The sequence below is a fragment of the Lethenteron reissneri genome, chromosome 45, assembly GCF_015708825.2.
Source record: "Lethenteron reissneri isolate LAM-NWPU_2019-01 chromosome 45, ASM1570882v1, whole genome shotgun sequence".
Taxonomy (NCBI): domain Eukaryota; kingdom Metazoa; phylum Chordata; class Hyperoartia; order Petromyzontiformes; family Petromyzontidae; genus Lethenteron; species Lethenteron reissneri.
In genome coordinates this window covers 8943594-8963271 of record NC_083823.1, presented here as the reverse complement: position 1 = coordinate 8963271, position 19678 = coordinate 8943594, and the positions used below count along the sequence as shown (strand labels likewise).

The 19678-nt window shown below is 54.8% G+C and overlaps 1 protein-coding gene and 2 non-coding genes across 3 annotated transcripts in view; all 3 read left to right on the top strand.

Annotated features, from left to right (window-relative positions):
* LOC133353958 (phospholipase D1-like) overlaps positions 1 to 19300 on the top strand; it is a 60107-nt gene extending 40807 nt beyond the window's left edge. The window contains exons 22-27 of the mRNA XM_061570492.1: positions 1417 to 1530; positions 9587 to 9636; positions 10512 to 10646; positions 11861 to 12014; positions 12362 to 12479; positions 13266 to 19300. Coding sequence (XP_061426476.1) covers positions 1417 to 1530; positions 9587 to 9636; positions 10512 to 10646; positions 11861 to 12014; positions 12362 to 12479; positions 13266 to 13490 — 796 coding nt within the window. The 3' untranslated portion in view covers positions 13491 to 19300. The remainder of the gene's footprint in view (positions 1 to 1416; positions 1531 to 9586; positions 9637 to 10511; positions 10647 to 11860; positions 12015 to 12361; positions 12480 to 13265) is intronic.
* On the top strand, positions 16573 to 16763 carry LOC133354018 (U2 spliceosomal RNA). Its single transcript, XR_009756525.1, has one exon. It is a non-coding gene; the product is annotated as a U2 spliceosomal RNA (small nuclear RNA).
* On the top strand, positions 19113 to 19303 carry LOC133354016 (U2 spliceosomal RNA). Its single transcript, XR_009756523.1, has one exon. It is a non-coding gene; the product is annotated as a U2 spliceosomal RNA (small nuclear RNA).
* Positions 19304 to 19678: the final 375 nt, after the last annotated feature.

The following is a 19678-nucleotide window of genomic DNA, read 5'->3' as shown; positions in this document are numbered from 1 at the left end:
CACTTCCTGACTCCGTTTATACGCATACCGTGTCAGGTAAGTGGTCTGTTGTTTTCGTTCTTCACATATGTATGTATGTTGAACTTCTCTCGCATCGTACATGGCCAACTGTGCTAGTCGGAGGTGTCACGCTCTGCTGATGAGTCCTAGTTGAATCGAAACCAGCCCAACGTCACTTTGCTGCATAAATTAATGTGGAAAGCTCATTGGCTGCTATTTCGGTGTGCCAATGCAACTTTTCTAATGATAAAAGCCAGTTATAGATGGAACCGCCACATGGAGATTCCACGAAGGATTTAATATAATTCAATCAAAAGGGAAGTCAAACAAGGAGATGCACTATCACCAAGGCTGTTCAAATCAATATTAGAGAATATTTTAGAGAAACTGGATTGGCGAAATTAAAGGCAACATCTTCATTGGTTAAAGGCAGTTTGGCGTGTTTTTGATGGCCTTTATTGACCAATCTCCCACCGTTGGGGGCAACCCGATGGGCTGAATCACTCGCTCCATCCATTTCATCTACCTACTTACAATGAAACCAGACTTTCTGCATAACAAATTGTTATGGGTTATTATTTGCTAATTTAAGACAGCACTAACATTAAGACCAAGTGTGTACAGGGCAGCACCGACATTAATGCCAGGCCTTCACAAGTCTGTTGCCAGAAGAAGGTAGCACGGCAAGTGGACTCATCGGCATCTGTTTCCATCTGTACGGGAATTGAGTGTTGCTCCGGTTTCCTTCCAAACACGTGTATAATAAACACCCTCGCCATTAATTGGACTGAAAACGTCTTTTAATAGAAGCCCAATGCAGCAGGACCCTCCTGGAAAAGAATCCTACGGCTCGGTATGGCTCTTCTGGATAAATAAGTGCTGTACAGTAGTCCCTTGATTAACAGTGACATCGGTTACCATTGTTTTTGTTAACGTTTGGCCTCCCATAGGACCCCATGGTTTCGACTAACGCTAAAGTGTTGACTAATGGTATGTTTACGTTATGCACACGATGGCGCCAATTTCGGCTAATCTGAGCACTCGTAAGTGTGGATGAGCCATGCCCTCAGCCAATCAGCGGCTCCCATTTATAAGCGTTAAGACGTTTTCTGTTTTGGCAAGGGAAACAGCCCTCTTGCAAGACTCCAGTGATCTTTATATATATTCGATGAACAGTTATTACTGTTAACAGTAGTTTTCTTGGAACGGATTAAAAACGTTAACCGAGGGACTACTGTAGAACGATTAATATTGTTATTCCTGGCATTCGAGCGAGCCGCACTCACCCCCACGCTGCCCTCACCCCCACGCTGCCCTCACCCCCACGCTGCCCTCACCCCCACGCTGCCCTCACCCCCACGCTGCCCTCACCCCCACGCTGCCCTCACCCCCACGCTGCCCTCACCCCACCTACAGGGAGAATCGGACGTTCCGGGTGTACGTGGTGCTGCCCCTCATACCGGGCTTCGAGGGCGACATCACCACGGGGGGCGGGAATGCCATCCAGGCCGTCATGCACCTCAATTACAGGTGGTGGGCTGTCCAGGGGTGGGACAGCCAACCCCAGGGACGATTGTAAGGGAGCGTTAATACTTGACCTATAGGGCTCTTGTGATTTATGTAAGCGTGTATATGGCGGTGTAACAGGACATAGAGCAGTTGTAATAGTTACACAGTCGATTGCACGGCCTCTAGAGATAGCAATACTATTGTATTGCTAAGCATGTGTAGAGGAGTAGTGGAGAGTGGTGGCGTCGTGTGCGCTGTCAGGTGCGGTGACCTCACGGGACGTGGGGTCGCACGCGCTGGGCAGTGCACGTGACATCACCCCTCCGAGGGTATATAAGGGAGACCCCGTAACGTAAGCGGGGTCACTGGAGGAACGGGGATAGTGGAAGGGGTAAAGAGGGAACCAGGGATAGTGATAAGTGTTAATAAACCCTGGCGGAAGCCCCTAACTCAACCTCCGTCTCCGAGTACCTCCGTCTACGATACAACAACTGGTGTCAGAAGTTTACACCGTCGCCAACATGTATAAAGCGGGCGCACGGCGTAGGAACCCACCGGCACATGACTTGGAGGGTGCCGAAGGCGGAGAGGAGGCTCCAGCAGTGACCCCGGAGCCCGGGACCCCGGTGACGGTTCCCGTGGAGACGAGCGGGCCGGAGCGGGAGGAGTCGGCTGCGGGGAGTGCCAGCTCACCGCCGCCGCCAGAGACGGAGAGCGTCCCCGCAGCTCTGCTGCAGCAGCTCCTGCAGGCGGTGGGGCAGCTGACCGCCAGGTTGGCCGAGGTGGAGGCGCGGACGCAGCCAACCGCCCCGCACGCGGGACGGGAGCAACTGTCAACTGCCAACGTTGAAAGCGCCGCAGTTTTCCCAGCGACCGCTCCACCGGAAATGGCCGCCATGTTGGCTGCGACGCAATCCGCGGCGGCCATGTTGGCTCGGGAGCCATATGCGGCCGCTGCTACGGCTGCCATGGCGACCGCGACGCCGCGTCTCTCCACCGACGTGGCCGGGATTTCTCGGCACGCCGCTCCTGCGAGACCAGCCGCCGGCGACGACGCGGCTCTACATCAAGCTGCACCCGCCGGGGGGGCCCCAGCGACCGCTCCACCGGAAATGGCCGCCATGTTGGCTGCGACGCAATCCGCGGCGGCCATGTTGGCTCGGGAGCCATATGCGGCCGCTGCTACGGCTGCCATGGCGACCGCGACGCCGCGTCTCTCCACCGACGCGGCCGGGATTTCTCGGCACGCCGCTCCTGCGAGACCAGCCGCCGGCGACGACGCGGCTCTACATCAAAGCGGCGCCCGCCGGGGGGGCCCAGGGTAAGTACGCGCGTGCCGTCCTCGCCGGGCCGCCGGGGTGGGCAGCGGCGGCTGCTGCTGCCCCGTACATCGCTGTGCCGCCGGAATGGGCCGCGGGTGCTGCCGCGGCTCAACCTGTCGCTGCGCTCACGGGGCCGGACACCGGCGATGCCGCGGCTCTGCACCTCGCCGTGCCTGCGTCCCTTCTCATGGATGACGCCGCAGCTGCGTGTTATTCTGCCGCGTCTTCGGCGTGGCCCATGGAGGCTGCAACGCCGTGGCGCCTCGCCGCGTCGCGAGAGGTTGCCGCGGCTGCGGCCGCTGTCCCGCACCTCGCTGCGCCGGCGGGGAGGGCCGCGGGGGCCACCGCGGCTCCGTGTTTTACCGCCGCGTCTTCGGCGTGGCCCGGGGAGGCCGCAACGCCGTGGTGCCTCGCCGCATCGCGAGAGGTTGCCGCGGCTGCGGCCGCTGTCCCGCACCTCGCTGCGCCGGCGGGGTGGGCCGCGGGGGCCGCTGCAGGCCCGAATTACACCGCCGCGTCTTCGGCGTGGCCCGTTGAGGCTGCAACGCCGTGGTCCCTCGCCGCGTCGCGGGACGACGCCGTGGCTTCGTACGCCGCCGCTGACCGGTGGGTCGCGAAAGCGCAGGCGCCTTCACACTTTGCTGCGTCTACGGCGTGGCCCATGGGGGCCGCAACTCAGCCACAATTCGCTGCGCCTACGGCGTGGCCCATGGGGGCCGCAACTCAGCCACAATTCGCTGCGCCTACGGCGTGGCCCAAGGGGGCCGCAACTCAGCCACAATTCGCTGCGCCTACGGCGTGGCCCATGGGGGCCGCAACTCAGCCACAATTCGCTGCGCCTACGGCGTGGCCCATGGGGGCCGCAACTCAGCCACAATTCGCGGCGCCTACGGCGTGGCCCATGGGGGCCGCAACTCAGCCACAATTCGCTGCGCCTACGACGTGGCCCATGGGGGCCGCAACTCAGCCACAATTCGCTGCGCCTACGGCGTGGCCCATGGGGGCCGCAACTCAGCCACAATTCGCTGCGCCTACGGCGTGGCCCATGGGGGCCGCAGCACCACCGCACCTTTCCGCGTCTTCGGCGTGGCCCGCGGGAGCCGCAATGCTGCCACCGCCGCAACACGTCGCGTCCGCTGGGTGGCCCGCAGGTGCCGCTTGGCTTCCACACCTCGCGGCGCCGCGCGGCCAATGGCAGCGCAGGTTACCCGACGTTGCGCCGTTTGTCGCGCAAGGGGGCGACTGGTCGGCCTTCCAGGACCGGTTCGACGCGGCATACATGTCGGTCGGCTGGTCCATGGAGGAGGCCTTGCCGGCGCTTCCGACCTGCTTGGACGAAAGGGCTCTGCAGGCCTTCAAGTCCATCCATCCGGCCAATCGGGCTACACTCCCGGCGGCCTATATCCAAATGGCCAACGTTTTTGAGCCGCCGTCCACCGCGCAGCTAAAGTTTTCATTGCGGCGGCGGGAGGAGGGGGAACTGCCGCTGGCCTTTCCGCTGCTCGCTCCTGGCCCTGGCGCAGGCTGCATACCCTGACCTGTACGGCAGGGCACTTGATTCTATGGCCTTGGGGAAGCTGCTTGACCTGGCAAGGGAGCTAGGAATTGCTCTGTCGATCAACAATGATCGGCAGATCACATCCTTGGCGGTCGCAGAAAACATTCAGGCGCACCTCTCCCTCCGCCAACGGCCTCAGATGGCGGCGTGTGCGGGGATCCTGGCGCCGGACGGGGGGGACACCCTCGCGGCCCTGGCGATGCCCGATCGTCGAGGAAGGGGGACGGGTGGTCGCCGTCCGGAGCAGCGGGGGCGGCCGGGACCTTCCCGTCCACAGGAGGCGGACACGGTGGCCTGCTTCCGCTGTGGTCAGCGGGGCCACATTGAGCGGGGCTGCCGGAATGCCCCGGGGGCCTTTGGAAAAGGGACTCCACCTTCTCCCAGACCCTCCTTGGCATCGGGTTCGGGGCCCCAGGCGAGTCGCGACGCATCATCTGCGCGGCCGCTCCCTTCACCTCATGCATCTAGCGGGGCTAGGGCCCATCGTCATGGGGTTGTCCTCGAAGGGTCGGGTGCACCATCGTCATCACCCCCTCAATGGCCCAGACAGACCCGCCACTGGGATGCGCTTGCGCATAGGATGGTGGCGGCAGCTGCCGGCTCCTCAGCGGTGGCAGGATATGTGCAAGGGGTGCACGTTCGCCTCCTGGTGGATACGGGGGCGTCGGCCACCATTATTTCTGAGGCCATTTTTGGGCTGCTACCCCGCAGCGTGGGTCCATTAAGGCCGGTTCGCGGGGCTTGTGTCGCCGCGAACGGCGGCAGTTTGGGCATCCTGGGCCACGTTGTAGCGTCGGTTCGGGTTGACGAGATTGAGTTGGCCGGGCCGATTTTGGTCTCCAGGACCTTGGCAGTGCCATGCCTCTTGGGGACCGACTTTTTGTCTAGGATGCCCATCCGAATTCTCGTTGACCAGGGCTGTGTGGAAATGCCGTCAGGGAGGCGGCTGCAATTCCTACAATCACCTACCGTCCTGTCTCCCTTGGTCGCCGGTGTACGGGCCTTGAATAAAGTGCCGGTGACCGTACCACCGGCGTCACAAATCCTGATACCCCTTAGGTTGCGCAAACCGCTCGAAATGGGCTCCACGGAGACGGGTATCCTCCTGTCCCCGTCAAGCTACTTTTCAAGGACGAAGGGGTTGGTGGGCGCCTTGACAGCCGTGTCGGGGGGCCAGGACCTTTTTTTGCAGGTCCTCAATTCGGGACCCTTGCCGGTCATAGTCCCGGCCGGCGCCGTCCTGGCACACGCAACCCCGGCTCCTCCACCCGAGAGCGCTGCCCCGGATGGAGGGGTCGTGGCGGGCGTGATGCGCACGGGGGACCCCGACGCATCATGGATCGCCACGTTGTGCGACGAGAATGCCTCGTTGTCCTTCGGGGAACGTCGGCAACTCCGCGACCTCATCGAACGGTTCACCGATGTGTTCAGCCAAAGTAAGTTTGATCTGGGTCGCACTACTCTTTTGGACCACCACATAGACACGGGCGACGCGGCCCCCATTCGACTTAATTCCCACCGCTTTAGCCCAGCGGAAAAAGATCATGTCCGCTCGGCTGTCGAGGAAATGTTGGCGGCGGACATCATCTCCCCATCTACTAGCCCTTGGGGTGCCCCCATTGTGCTAGTCAAGAAACGGGACGGGAGTCTCCGGTTCTGCGTCGATTTTCGTAGATTGAACAAGATCTCGGTGGCTGATGCATATCCATTGCCTCGCATGGATGATTCCTTGGACGCCCTCTCGGGCGCGCGGTTCTTTTCGACTTTAGATTTGCTCTCCGGCTTCTGGCAATTGCCACTGGATGAGGCCTCTAGACCCAAAACAGCGTTCCGCACGCCCCAGGGGTTGTTCGAGTTCAATCGGCTTCCTATGGGTCTCCATTCGGCCCCGGCCACCTTCCAGCGTCTCATGGAGATGGTCTTGGCGGGGCTGCAGTGGGAGTCTTGTCTAATCTACTTGGATGACGTTATTGTTTTTGGCCGTACGTTTGGCGAGCACTTGCAACGCCCTGAGGCGGTGTTCGTCAAAGTGCGTGCTGCTGGCTTGAAATTCAAACCCCAGAAATGCCACTTGCTACAACCATCGGTGAGGTATTTGGGACACATTGTTAGCACGTCAGGTGTCGCCACGGACCCGGATAAAACGGCTTGTGTCCGGACGTGGCCGACTCCCACATCTGTCGCGGAGGTGCGTAGCTTCGTTGGATTCGCATCGTACTATCGCCGGTTTGTCCGCGATTTTGCGACAATTGCGAAGCCACTGCACGCCCTTTCCGCCAAAGGACAAAGGTTTCACTGGGGCGCGGAGGAGGAGGCGGCTTTTGCGGCGCTTCGCACGGCCTTGGCGGATGCGCCGCCCTTGGGGTACCCGGATTTTACGAAACCCTTCCTGCTCGATACCGATGCCAGCGACACGGGAATTGGGGCTGTCCTGGCCCAGGTGGTCGACGGGGTTGAGAGGGTGGTAGCCTATGGCAGTCGCGTTCTGTCCTCGACGGAACAGCGATATTGTGTGACCCGGAGGGAGCTTTTGGCCATAGTTTATTTTGTTCAGTTGTATAGACCATATTTGTACGGTAGGCTGTTTACGGTCCGAACCGACCACGCGGCCCTGCAATATTCGCTGAAGATTAGTCAGCCCTCGGGTCAGCTGTCTCGCTGGCTCGAAGTGCTCCAGGATTACCCTTTTGATGTAATCCATAGGAAGGGGACACAGCATGGAAATGCGGACGGTTTATCCCGATTGCCGGCAGGCGGCGGGTGTGCTTGCGCCCTGGGCTCTAGCCGTTGCAAGGCCCCAGGGGACGCCGCGGCCCAGTTGGTCGCGTCGGCCGAGGCGGACACCCCTCCAGGTGCGGCGTCGACCGCAGATTTCGGCCTTGGACTTCCCCGGGAGGTATGGTCCGGCTTGCAGATGGAGGATTCCTCTCTGCTGAAGCTACGGCGCCGTGTCGGACATAACGCCCGGAGCTTAGCTTCGTCGGCTGCCCCGGCGATCGCCGTGCATGACGGACTACTCATGCGTTGGGATGCCCAATTGGAACGCTATTGTGTGGTTGTGCCCACTAGCCTGCGTGGTAAATTAACCCGAGCCATTCACGAGAAGCTTATGCACCTTGGCTACCACAAGACCTTATTGACCCTTAAGCGGGACTATTACTGGCCGGGTGTTGAGGGTGACGTAGCACTGATTTTGAAGGGTTGCCACGACTGCGCGCGGAGGAAGGCCCCAGTTGTCCAGGACCGGGCCCCGCTGCAGTCCATCCGGGTTTCTCGCGTTAATGAGCTCGTGGCGCTCGACATTTTGGGGCCATTCCCTGCATCCCAACGGGGCCACAAATACCTCTTGGTGGGCGTTGAGTACCTCACACGTTGGCCCATGGCATGGCCTTTGGTCGATCAGTTGGCCTCTTCTATCACCGAGGCCTTCGTCCAGGGATACGTGTTTGACAAGGGCGCGCCGGAACAATTGTTGACTGACCAGGGGCGGAATTTCTCGTCTAGGTTGCTCAAGGAGGTGTGTGACCTCCTTGGCACCAAGAAAATCCGCACCTCGCCCTACCACCCCCAGTCAGATGGGATGGTAGAGCGCTTGAACCGCACCCTTACGTCCATGCTGTGCCACCAGGTGAACACGTCCCAGTCAGACTGGGACCTGTTCGTCCCGGGGGTCTTGGCGGCGTATCGGTTGGCCCCTCATGCCTCCACGGGATTTTCGCCTTTTTATTTAATGTACGGTAGGGAACCGGAGCCCCCGGTGCACGTCCAGATGGACGTTGGCTCCTCCAAGAAGGGGTCGTCGGTGCCGACCCCTTTGAAGGTCGCACTTGACCGGCTGCGCGAGGCGCGACAGGCCGCTGCCGAGAATTCCGCAAGCCGGCAGGCGGCTAATGAGCGGCTGCCAAAACACCAGGCAGCTGGCCTCCCGTGGGTAGCGGGTCAAAAAGCGTGGCTGCATTGTCCCCAGGTCCCCGTTGGCACATCGGCCAAATTGCATCGCCCTTGGCAGGGACCCGTGGAGGTTGTGGAGGTCCGCCGGCCGCAATGCGTCCGGATTCGATTCGGTCGCAGGCAGTGGATAGTGCACCCGTCCCGGCTCAAACGTTATGTTCCATCTACCCTGGGGGATCCACCCCCAATTCCGGAGCGGCCGGCTGATGATGTATCCGGCGTGCCTGACCGGCCGGGTCTCGTTGACGGAGGTGACGTCCGACCTGTGTGTGTGCCCCCAGGCCCCTCCCGAGTGAGGCCGACAGAGACCCCCCAGGCACCGGAGGCCACGGCGGTGGGCCTGTTGCCCGCTGACGGCCCACCTGCACGGGTGGCGGACACCGCACGAGGGAGCGGGCCAGCAGCGCATACCCGCTCGAGGGGGGTGCGGCTCCGGTGACGGCCCTGATGGCCGTTCAGCGGGCCTAGCCCCTGGCGCCCGTTCGGCGCTATCCGGCGGATGAGGCCTTCGGGCTCTATTTGTTTTGTTTTTTTGTTGTTACTGTTCTGCTTGAAGGGCCGTGCTGCCCTAAGGTTGATTGCAGCCGGGTCGGCTGTTTTTTTTTACGGGGGGGGGTGATGTAGAGGAGTAGTGGAGAGTGGTGGCGTCGTGTGCGCTGTCAGGTGCGGTGACCTCACGGGACGTGGGGTCGCACGCGCTGGGCAGTGCACGTGACATCACCCCTCCGAGGGTATATAAGGGAGACCCCGTAACGTAAGCGGGGTCACTGGAGGAACGGGGATAGTGGAAGGGGTAAAGAGGGAACCAGGGATAGTGATAAGTGTTAATAAACCCTGGCGGAAGCCCCTAACTCAACCTCCGTCTCCGAGTACCTCCGTCTACGATACAACACATGTATAGGTGTAATGCTAACCAAAGATGGCTGACACTGGACCGTTTTTCAGTGATCACTGACTGTTGAATGAAGCCTTGGGAAACCGAATCTCGAGTCTCCAGACGACAGGAATGGAGTCGACCTTCACGACCATCACCACTGCCTGCAGAGTTTTTGGCTGCTGCAATGCATTTCCACGTGATGATGATTATAAGCCATTTCGTTGAGTGTATCATTTGTAGCCAGGTCGCTTTTTAAAAAGAGATACAGTATATATCTCAGTGGGCCTTACCTGGTAAAATAAAAAAATAAAGAGTTTAGTTTGTAGTTTCACTGGCCTAAATGCTCACCCCCACTGTCTTATTCCTCAGGACCATGTGTCGTGGAGAGTACTCCATCATCGAAAGGCTCAAGGCAGAGAGTGAGTGCTACCATGTCCCCTCCTCCAGCTGCCGCTCCGGCGTTAGTCTCTGCGGTTGAATTTTGTTGATGTTGTTACCAAACCGTGCAGCCTGGTAGCGTGACCCTGTTTAAAGTAGGAGGCATGAAAAAACATAGAAATAGGGCCGGGAAGGGGGGGGAGCACAACACAGTTAATGTTAAACAAACTTTTAAGAGATGCTATAAACGTTGGACTCAACGGATAGTGACACGATCTGTTCCTGTCCACCGTGTATTCCGCTCTGCCTCTCACCTCCGGTGTGTGTCGCGGTAAAGGCTGTGACGCCCATCACTTATATGTGCTAATTTTTTTGCCAACAATTTTTTTCCTCGACTTTAAGAATTTAGCAGTGGGAAGGGGGCAGGGGGGCAACTCACCCTGCCCCCACGACGCTGTGGGGCTGAAACTCTGACGGCTGACCTCTGGCACGCGCGTGTGGCGGTGGTGTAGCAGTTAACGCGCTGTGCTTCGAACCCGACGACCCGAGTTCTATTCCCGCTGACGGCCAACACCAGTGACAATTACCTGAACCGGTCCTGGGCCTCCCCTTTGTCGACTCAGTCTGAAATGAGTACCTGGTGCGGTGTGTAAACATCGCCACTGGGGAGACAAAGGCGGCCGGGTGTAGTGCTGGCCACCCACCCCCTCGTGTACCTTACCGGCCTTCATAGGTGCTCGCGAACAGCACTTGCCCCCTACAATCTGTTAAAGGCTACACGGGGGAATTTTTGTCTTGTCTGCATCCGTGTGGGTGCGTGTACGTGTATGGGTGCGTGTGTGTGCGTACGTGTCTTCGTGCGTGTGTGGATATGTGTGTGCCTGCGCGTGCGTGTCTGTGTGCGTGCGTGCGGCAGTGAGCGACCGCTGGATGCACTTTGTGTCGTTCTGCGGTCTGCGCACGCACGCCAACCTGGACGGCCGCCTCGTCACGGAGCTTGTCTACGTGCACAGCAAGCTGCTCATCGCCGATGACACCACCGTCATCATCGGTGCGGCCACCACAATCCTCCCCCACCTCATATAAGCACATCCTCGTCACCGTATGTAAGGAGCGTTGATATAAGCAACGCATGCTTTTCCAATAATACAGGAATTTTTGGGGGGTAGATCACGTAAATATAAATGTGTTCTATGGGGACCTCATTTGCCAGTAAAAATATGATAATTGGTTCTTTACCCTTCTATCTGGCAACAAAACTGACACCTTTTTGCAAGGAGTCATGTTTGCATAGACCGCAATACCTGCAGTCATAATACAAACAAAAGAACATAACTCTGATAATGTGCACTGTCCTTGAAGTTGATTGGTCCACACCCGAGACAGCTTTCCTTCGAGCCTAGTCTCATATGGGTTGGATATGGGTTGGACCAGATGACGCCTTTTGGCGTCATCTGGTCCAACCCATATGAGACTAGGCTCGAAGGAAAGCTGTCTCGGGTGTGGACCAATCAACTTCAAGGACAGTGCACATTATCAGAGTTATGTTCTTTTGTTTGTATTATGACTGCAGGTATTGCGGTCTATGCAAACATGACTCCTTGCAAAAAGGTGTCAGTTTTGTTGCCAGATAGAAGGGTAAAGAACCAATTATCATATAAATGTGTTGTTAAACTTGCCACCGCCCGACACAGCCAATTAGTAAGGTTTGTCGCGTAAACAATCCCTCCGGGGTCGTAAAATACAAACCACTTTGTGGGGAAGTCAACAATGGTTTCCTACGAATAGACTGACGCCTACCATAGGAATGTGGAATTTCCACCACTGGCTCAGGGCTGTTAATGGGAGATGAGCACTGCCTCAATGCTCATTTAAACAAACATTTTTTTTTACTATATTAATTTTTCCAGATAAGTCCCACTGAGCTGTATAGCTCTTTTTCAGAAGCAACCTGGCCACAAATTATAGCTAAATGAAGTGGCTTATCACGTGGAAATTTATAGCAACCAAATACTATAAACGCACCTTGATTCTAAATGTGGAGGGAAAAACAGGAAGACCCAGAGAAATCCCATGCGACCACAGGGACAACATTCAAACTCCAAATATACAATAGGTGTCAGGGTCGGGATCGAACCCACGACCTCCTGCATACCAGGCGAGCTAGTTAACATCTCGCCACAAAAAATCCCTCTGACTCTTGACACCCACCCTTGAGTTGATCCCTTGCCTCCGTCACCACCACCAACACCGCCGTGCTTGCAGGCTCTGCCAACATCAATGACCGCAGCCTGCTGGGCCGCAGGGACAGCGAGATAGCAGTGATGGTGGAGGACAGCGAGATGGTGCCGTCCACCATGGACGGGCGGCCCTACCAAGCCGGCCGCTTTGCCTTGCACCTGCGCACGCACTGCTTCCGGTAAGGATGGAGACACGTTCAGTGTCGTGCCTGCGTCTCGTGGATAACGTATTGCAGCTCCATTCCTCGGCACATTCCAATTGTCGGTACGCCCCCTCCGAGGGGCAGACAAGTTCTGATGTGCAGTTGTGCAAGCGTGCCGCCATCTTTTATCACATGATACGTCTGCCATCTCGTGGATTCGTTTATGACATTGTGAATAAAATGTGCCATTTAAAAATTGAGCAACGACTGTAAAGAAGCCCTCTCCCTCCCCATGCTGTCCAAGTCCTCTGTCCCCTCACTTGTGTCCCGTGCTGCATCCCCTTTTGTGTTCTGTGTCTCACCCTTGTGTCCCGTGTCATAAGCATGGTACTGGGCCTGTTGGACGATGCCACAGTTGACGTTAGTGACCCCGTGCACGACCGCTTCTACAAGGAGGTGTGGGTGACCACAGCGGCACGCAACGCCATGGTCTACGACAAGGTGATGTCCATTCTCTATCCACTGCTATACGTTCTCTAGTATCTCCTCAGTGCATCTGTAGCTGCACCGTAGTACCAACTGTATTTTGCCTCGTTTCATTCATAGGAATATAAGGTTCATAATATAGGATTATTATGAATAGGCGGTACCGTGTTTTCTCGTAGTAATGGTAGTAGTGCCTTACACCTGTAAAGACCAAAAACAACAGATCACTTACCTGACATGGTACGCGTGCAAACGGACAGTCAGGAAGTCTGTCAATGCCTCTGATTGGCGCAGGGAAGCCTCAAAGAGGAATGGTTAGGGTCAGAGAATTAAACTGATTGGAGGAGAAATTTAAACATAAAAGGCGGGAAACGAGGGTTGACTGTCGGGGAAACGGTTGACAACCGTTGGAAAAGGAGGACAGGGATTGGCCGAGGTAAATAGAGTGAGCGAACCTTCCAGAAAGGAGGCTTGAGTGATATTAAAGAGGATAGCGCAAGTGGAAGGGACGCTTGGAGAGAAGACGAAGTTCGTACATGAAGAACCGAAGTCCGGGCCCAAAGAATAGTGTTGGTGTCCACAATCAAGGCTATTAGTCAAGCAAGAATATGTATCGGTGTCATTACACACCGATTAACCTCACTCCAAGGCAGCCTAGCAGCATTGCAGAAAATAACGAGTGGCGAATTAAGCCCTGGCTATAAGAATGCCGTGAATACGCGCGTACTCGTGAATTAACGTTCTTTTTTTCGTCGAGAAGGCAGCTTCCTTTCTCGTGACTTCCAACCCCACTGTTGCCAGGTGTTCCGCTGCCTCCCGACAGACGAGGTGCGCAACTACGGAGAGCTGCGCGAGTGGCAGGCAAGCCCAGGCCTGGCGTCCGCCGAGCCAGGCCTCGCCGCGGAAGAGTTGCGGAAAGTTCGTGGCTTCCTCGTGCAGTTCCCGCTCTGCTTCCTGGCCGACGAGAATCTCTACCCCTCGCTCAACTCCAAGGAGGGCATGCTGCCCAGCGAGCTGTGGACTTGAGCGAGATCCGATTAGCGAGGTTGGCTTCGTCCGGTGCGAAAGAAGTTCAACATACATAAGTGCACATCAGTAGCGGTAACTAGTGTAGTGGCACGGGGTACCTTGGCCGCTCCAGTGGTGGCCAAAGCAATGAGTTGGGCCCCATTGACAACCACCATGAGATATATTTTCAACAACAATGTAAAAGAACACATTTGAAACGCAGTTTCAATTATTTTTTATGAAAATGCTTTAATTTACATTTGGCTTGTGTAAATTTGGGCAAATCAAATATTGAGACCCCACCTGACCGATTTTCGCACCCCCCCTAAGCTGATAATGTTGTTACGCCATTGATACCAATACATACGTCGCTCACTACAGTCTCGTAGATTCACCTTGTTTTAAAGAAATGGGACTCGACACAAACTTTATTTGAGTCTGTCTCAACAAGTCTATGCATTTCTCAATGCTTGAATTGTCACCTCCAAACAATCCACCGCGAGATGAAGACCGGTATGTCATCTCTGATTTGCATGTTTCCTGATCCACGGGCTCTCTTTGTCTCCGCGTAATTCTGAGCATCCCATTCATCTCTCCATGTTCTGGTGCACACTTTTTAGCATTTGCTGATGAACACTGTACCGTCTCTACATTGTGATATCACCGTGTGCATGTTGCGTGGTGCTTGTTGTAACGCAGCGGCTCTCAACCATAAACATTATTTGAGTAGAGTGTGTGTGGCACTCGCAACAGGCCACAGATATGTTCTGGGTCAGGAGTAGCCAAACCATGGCTCTCGGGCAGTTAAGTGTGGATTGATAGATATGGAGTGAGTCCAACTGAGTCGCAGACGTTCATCTTCAGAGGCAACACATTTATTACACAACACGTATATACAAAAGGGGTAGCTGCCCCTTTACCAGATAGAGCCTAGGGTGGTGACCAAGTTAGGGCTACAATGTACCGGACCCGGACTCGGGTCCCGGGCCACGTGTTGGTGCCTCTTCAGATGTAAAACGTGGATCTTCCAGCTTGCAGAACGTAGCAACCCTGGTCCCTCCCAGGGACCCACCTTATATCCTCTTGGGTCGGGGCCGGCTCTGCCCTTGGCCCCGCCCACCTTCGAGAGCGTTCCAGCTCTCGATCCCTCTCGAGAGCTCCCCCGGACACGTGATCACCCCCTAGCCCCCCCCCCCACTTGGGGGCCTCCCTTTGGACACTCCGGATCACGTGCCATGGCCTGGGGCAACCCTGTCCCTGGGCTGACACTCTCCCGCACTGCACGCTATGCGTGGTGCCATCACTATCCCAGCGCTCACCAAGCCCCGCTAGGGCTGGTACTACACCAACCTACTGGGTGTACGCGATGACAGTGCATCGCACGCCGTGCTCTGCTAGAGCCGGCATCACTGCAACACACACGATGCTGTCCGCGATGTAACTACGGTACATCCCACACCATGGCCCTCTAGGGCGGGCACCATACAGTGACATCCCAATGTCACTACATTACCCCCCCCCCCTCCTTCGTAGCACTCAGCCGTCCAGGCTGTCAACTCCCCCTTCAAAACGACCAAGTTTGTAAAAGGCGATAAAAACGCAATGTGTGCCTCAACAACAAGAACAACAATAAATACCCCAACCCACCTGTACAAAAATTACAGTATCCACAAATGTACAAAACCAACAGAGAGAAAAGTGTATACCCAGACGAAACCACAACACCTCCCACCTTCACCGTGTCACGACGCTCGTGAGCTCAACAGCGGCCAGGATCAGCCAATAACCGCCACGACTCAACGAGCGCGACAAGCAACTGACAGTGTGGGAGCGTGTGTGCACGGGGATCACGGAAACGAGTCTTTGAGCGAGTCTGTGATGCCGGACCCCCAGGGGAGGTGGGCCCGCTCATCCTGGAGGTCCCGGGGGGAATGTGCAATTGTTCCGTCAAAACCGGCTCCTCACGGAGACTAGTCGGCCGGGTCGACTGGTCCTCTGCGCCCGAAGCCTGCAAAGCCGGCATCACTCTGTAACACGCGTTGCTGTCCGCGATGCAAGTCCATCGCGTGCCATGGCCCTCTAGGGCCGGCACCATACAGTGACATCCCCAATGTCACTACAGATACGCAGCTTATTAATTATTACTACCACCCTACCCGAGCCTCGACGTTTCTTTTTAGGAGGGTCATGCCAGGTTTGTCACAGTCTGGGGCAATGAAGCTATGCTTATTCCCAATTGAGTAAGTTGCAGGTAATTCCTCAGCATTGGGATGTTTGGCCAATACGAGTTACATTGTGTGGGTTTTTCAGCTATGGGCAGAAATCGGAAGACCCGGAAGAAACCCATGCAGAATAGGGGGAGAGAACAGAGAAACTCCGCAGAGAAAGAGCGAGTCGAACCTTCCGTGGAGAGGCTTACAGGTCAGCAGCAGCATCGTATAGACCACTCGATAATTGACGGGTAGGTCATTACATCATAACAAAATGTCGCTACAATACGTGAGATCTTTTTGTTACTTGAAGCCCTTCAATGTGACCACGTCTCAAGATGCGCTGGGCTTGAATGTGGAATAACGTGTAGCGAAAAGGAGCGATTTTAATCGCATTGCGGTACATTCTATTACCAAGCGCACGTTGTGGTGATGTGTGCGCATTGTACGCCGCCACGTGGCGCAAGGCGGGAATGGACCGTGCTGACATGAGCGGAATGCTAATAATTTGCTATGATGAAATAATTTCGGAGCAAAAAGTAGCTTCTTGAATTCAAGTATTGTATGTAAAGTTGTTTAGAATGTCATAACATCTCGGGTATTCTTTATTGTGATACCAATAAAATAGTGGTTGCGTCCCATAGCGTAGATATACACTGCCATGACTCCCATAAGCCTTTGCGCCGGTTTGTAATAATTGTTATGCTCGGTTCTCGCACCAAAAATAATATATTTTAAGTAATCTATTAATGATATTTACGATATTTATATACATGGCATATGGTTATGTTACATGTGAGATAGCTTTTTTGTGATAATCATGGTTTCAACCCATAGCGTAGAGGGAAGATGTGTGGGTATGTGTACCCCACCACCGACGGCTTTTAGTTATCGCTTCTCGGCCTTTTGGCTAAGATCAAGTGTAGTATCTGTTCTTATCAGTTTAATATCTGATACGTACCACATTGTGGTACCTTATATTAAATTGATTTTTGGGACAGGGAGATGGAATAGGGGCTTGCTCCGTCCACTCCGCGCATCAACCCGGTATTGCAGTATCTCCGGGAATGGTGCACCTCCCCGCTTGGGGAGGGAGAACGTTAACGAATGACAGAAGCGGTAAGCTTTGTGTGTGAGCATTCAGTTCGCGACTGGTGGCAAGTCACCACGACCGGTATAACATATTGTTACCCGGTGTCTCGTCCGTGACCTCATTCAATATTAGCGCGAACATGAGGCGCATTGCATGTGGAGAGAGAACACACCTAGGATGAGTGCACCACCCTGTCCTGTTTGTATTGCACCTGGATCACGTGTACCATCTGTAACGCCGGTTTGGTCTTTCCTGTCTCACCTCATGCGATTGTCCTCCAACTCTTTCGGTTGTCATGTGTGATGCCGCAGCAGCGAAACCATTCTGCCGGCGCCCCACCTACGACCCCACCACCACCAAGCGACGGGGCCGACGCTGCTCTTCCCTCACAACCCCCCGCATGAACACACACCCCACATAGGGCCCCGAGGGGAGGTCACCTGGCCGACAGATTTTCACCCAGAAGCCCTCTCACGGGACTAATCTTCACGGTTTCCTGCGGCCAGGGAATTGGGCGATCTCCCCCGAGGCGAACTCGCACCGTGGCGCTGTGACTTGGGTTGTAATTACATGGTCACGACGGGGCTGCCCAGCCACCGCGGGTAGAAAGCACACACACCACACACGGCTCGGCAGGCAGGTAGAGGGCGGAGCCACGAACGGCGGGAAAACAGGGCAGCCCCTCTGATTGGTCAGGAGCTTAGCGGCAAACCTAGATGCGGACGTCGCTGGAAGCAACGGTCGGTGGCGGGAAACCCAAGCGAATTTGATTGGCCGGGAAGGCCAGGCAGCCGTGTGCCAGCCCCGAGCCGTGCCCCACAAGCAGGACTCGCGGACTCGAGGCACTGCGGCGCGAGGAGAGGAGCCGGAGGGCGGCAGCCCTTCTCCCGCGAACGAGGAGTTCAGCAGCAGCGGTTCTCACACGAGTGCGGGATCCGGAGACGGCGGCCACCCTTTGGCTGGCCCCCTGCCGGTGGAGGACCAGGGGGCCAGCGGCCTCAACAAGGACCCGTGAGCCAGCAGCCTCAACACATGTCCCGTTGGCGCCATTAGCCTGTGGGATTTTTTAAAATCAAAGATTGGCATACGAGAGAGTCCGTGAATATACACCTCTAGTTTAATATACAAATAGCTACGCGTATGTAGTATAGCGCAAGGCCGTAATTATAATATATATTTGGGGGGACACATCCCCCTCCCCCCCAGTATTCAAATATGCGCAAAATGTGCCCCCCAATATATTGCTATAAAATAGATTTCTGTTTAAATGATTCTGGTCATGGTTGTACTCTATTAATCCCTCATCTCTGCCATTACATACAATGAAACAAGAACGTAATGCAATACACTATTAGACATTGTAGAAAATAAATACAAATTCAATCCTATGTGTTAGTGATTTTTTAATATTTTAGGCAGGAAATTCGTTTTCAAATTTCGATTTTATTTTTATGGTGGGGAACCCCCAGACCCCCTGGAAGATTTGGTCCCCCCAATGTTGACTCCATGGCTACGGCCTTGGTATAGCGAAAATAAATCACAATTACATACGATTTGCATCTTCGAAGCTTTTAAGTGTGGCCGCATCGCAAGATGTTTTATTTGACCGTAAATCGGATAATTTATGAAAAGATCGATGTGTAACTTAGTCCAGCACGTATCACGCCCACGGGTGTGTACAGCAACGCCGCCACGTGGTGCAAGGCGGTACAGACTAATGCCAATGAGCGTTTGCGCGGGGTGTAATATATTTTCGGTATAAAAATCAGATGTCCGAATTTAAATGTATAGTATAATGTAAAGCTGTATATAATGTTTTAAAACCACAATTAAGATTGTGTTACATGTAATGTATCCGTTTTGAATTCATCATGATAAGACCCATAGATTACTTTAGGCAAGTAATTGCGCGGGATTCTATCAATATGCTGCACTGTACTTATTATCAAACACGTGTAGTGTAGGTAGGATAATTCATGAAAATATAAAGCGCTGAGATTAATTATTTTGAACATGAGAATCGATGACAAACATCAGTCTATTCACACTCACGTGGGTAACACGCCACCAGGTGGCGCAAGGCGATATGGCCGTAATGACATAATTCCCATAGGCCATTGCGCGGGATTCTATAACAACAACATTCTTTTATATTTTTCATGCAAACAAATTTCCAGTCCCAAAATTTTACATCAAGTTATTTACAATGTTTAATTGTTCCGCGTATTGGCTGTATTACATGTGACGATAGCTGTTTTCTGATAATCACGGTTTGACCCCATAGCGTAGAGAAAGTGTGTGTGGGTATATGTACCCCACCACCGACAGCTTTTAGTTATCGCTTCTCGGCCTTTTGGCTAAGATCAAGTGTAGTATCTGTTCTTATCAGTTTAATATCTGATACGTACCACATTGTGGTACCTTATATTAAATTGATTTTTGGGACAGGGAGATGGAATAGGGGCTTGCTCCGTCCACTCCGCGCATCAACCCGGTATTGCAGTACCTCCGGGAATGGTGCACCTCCCCGTTTGGGGAGGGAAAATGTGAAGCAAATGATAGAGGTGTGTGCTACTAGTTTTGCACAGAGGATGCAGGCCTTACTGATGTTGAGACAGAAAAAGAATGTATCCTGTTTGTATTGTGTCTGAATGACTTGTCGCGCCAGTCTGGCCTCAACCCCATGGATTTTCCACGTTTGTCCTTGTACTGTCTTGACTTCACTGTGACCGTTTTCGGTAGCCTGTGGAATGTGCATCAAAGAAGCTTTGTGTGTGAGCATTCAGTTCGCAAGTCACCACGCCCGGTATAGCACATGGTTACCCGGTGTCTCGTCCGTGACCTCATTCAATGTTAGCATGAACGCATTGCATGTGGAGAGAGAACACACCTAGGATGAGTGC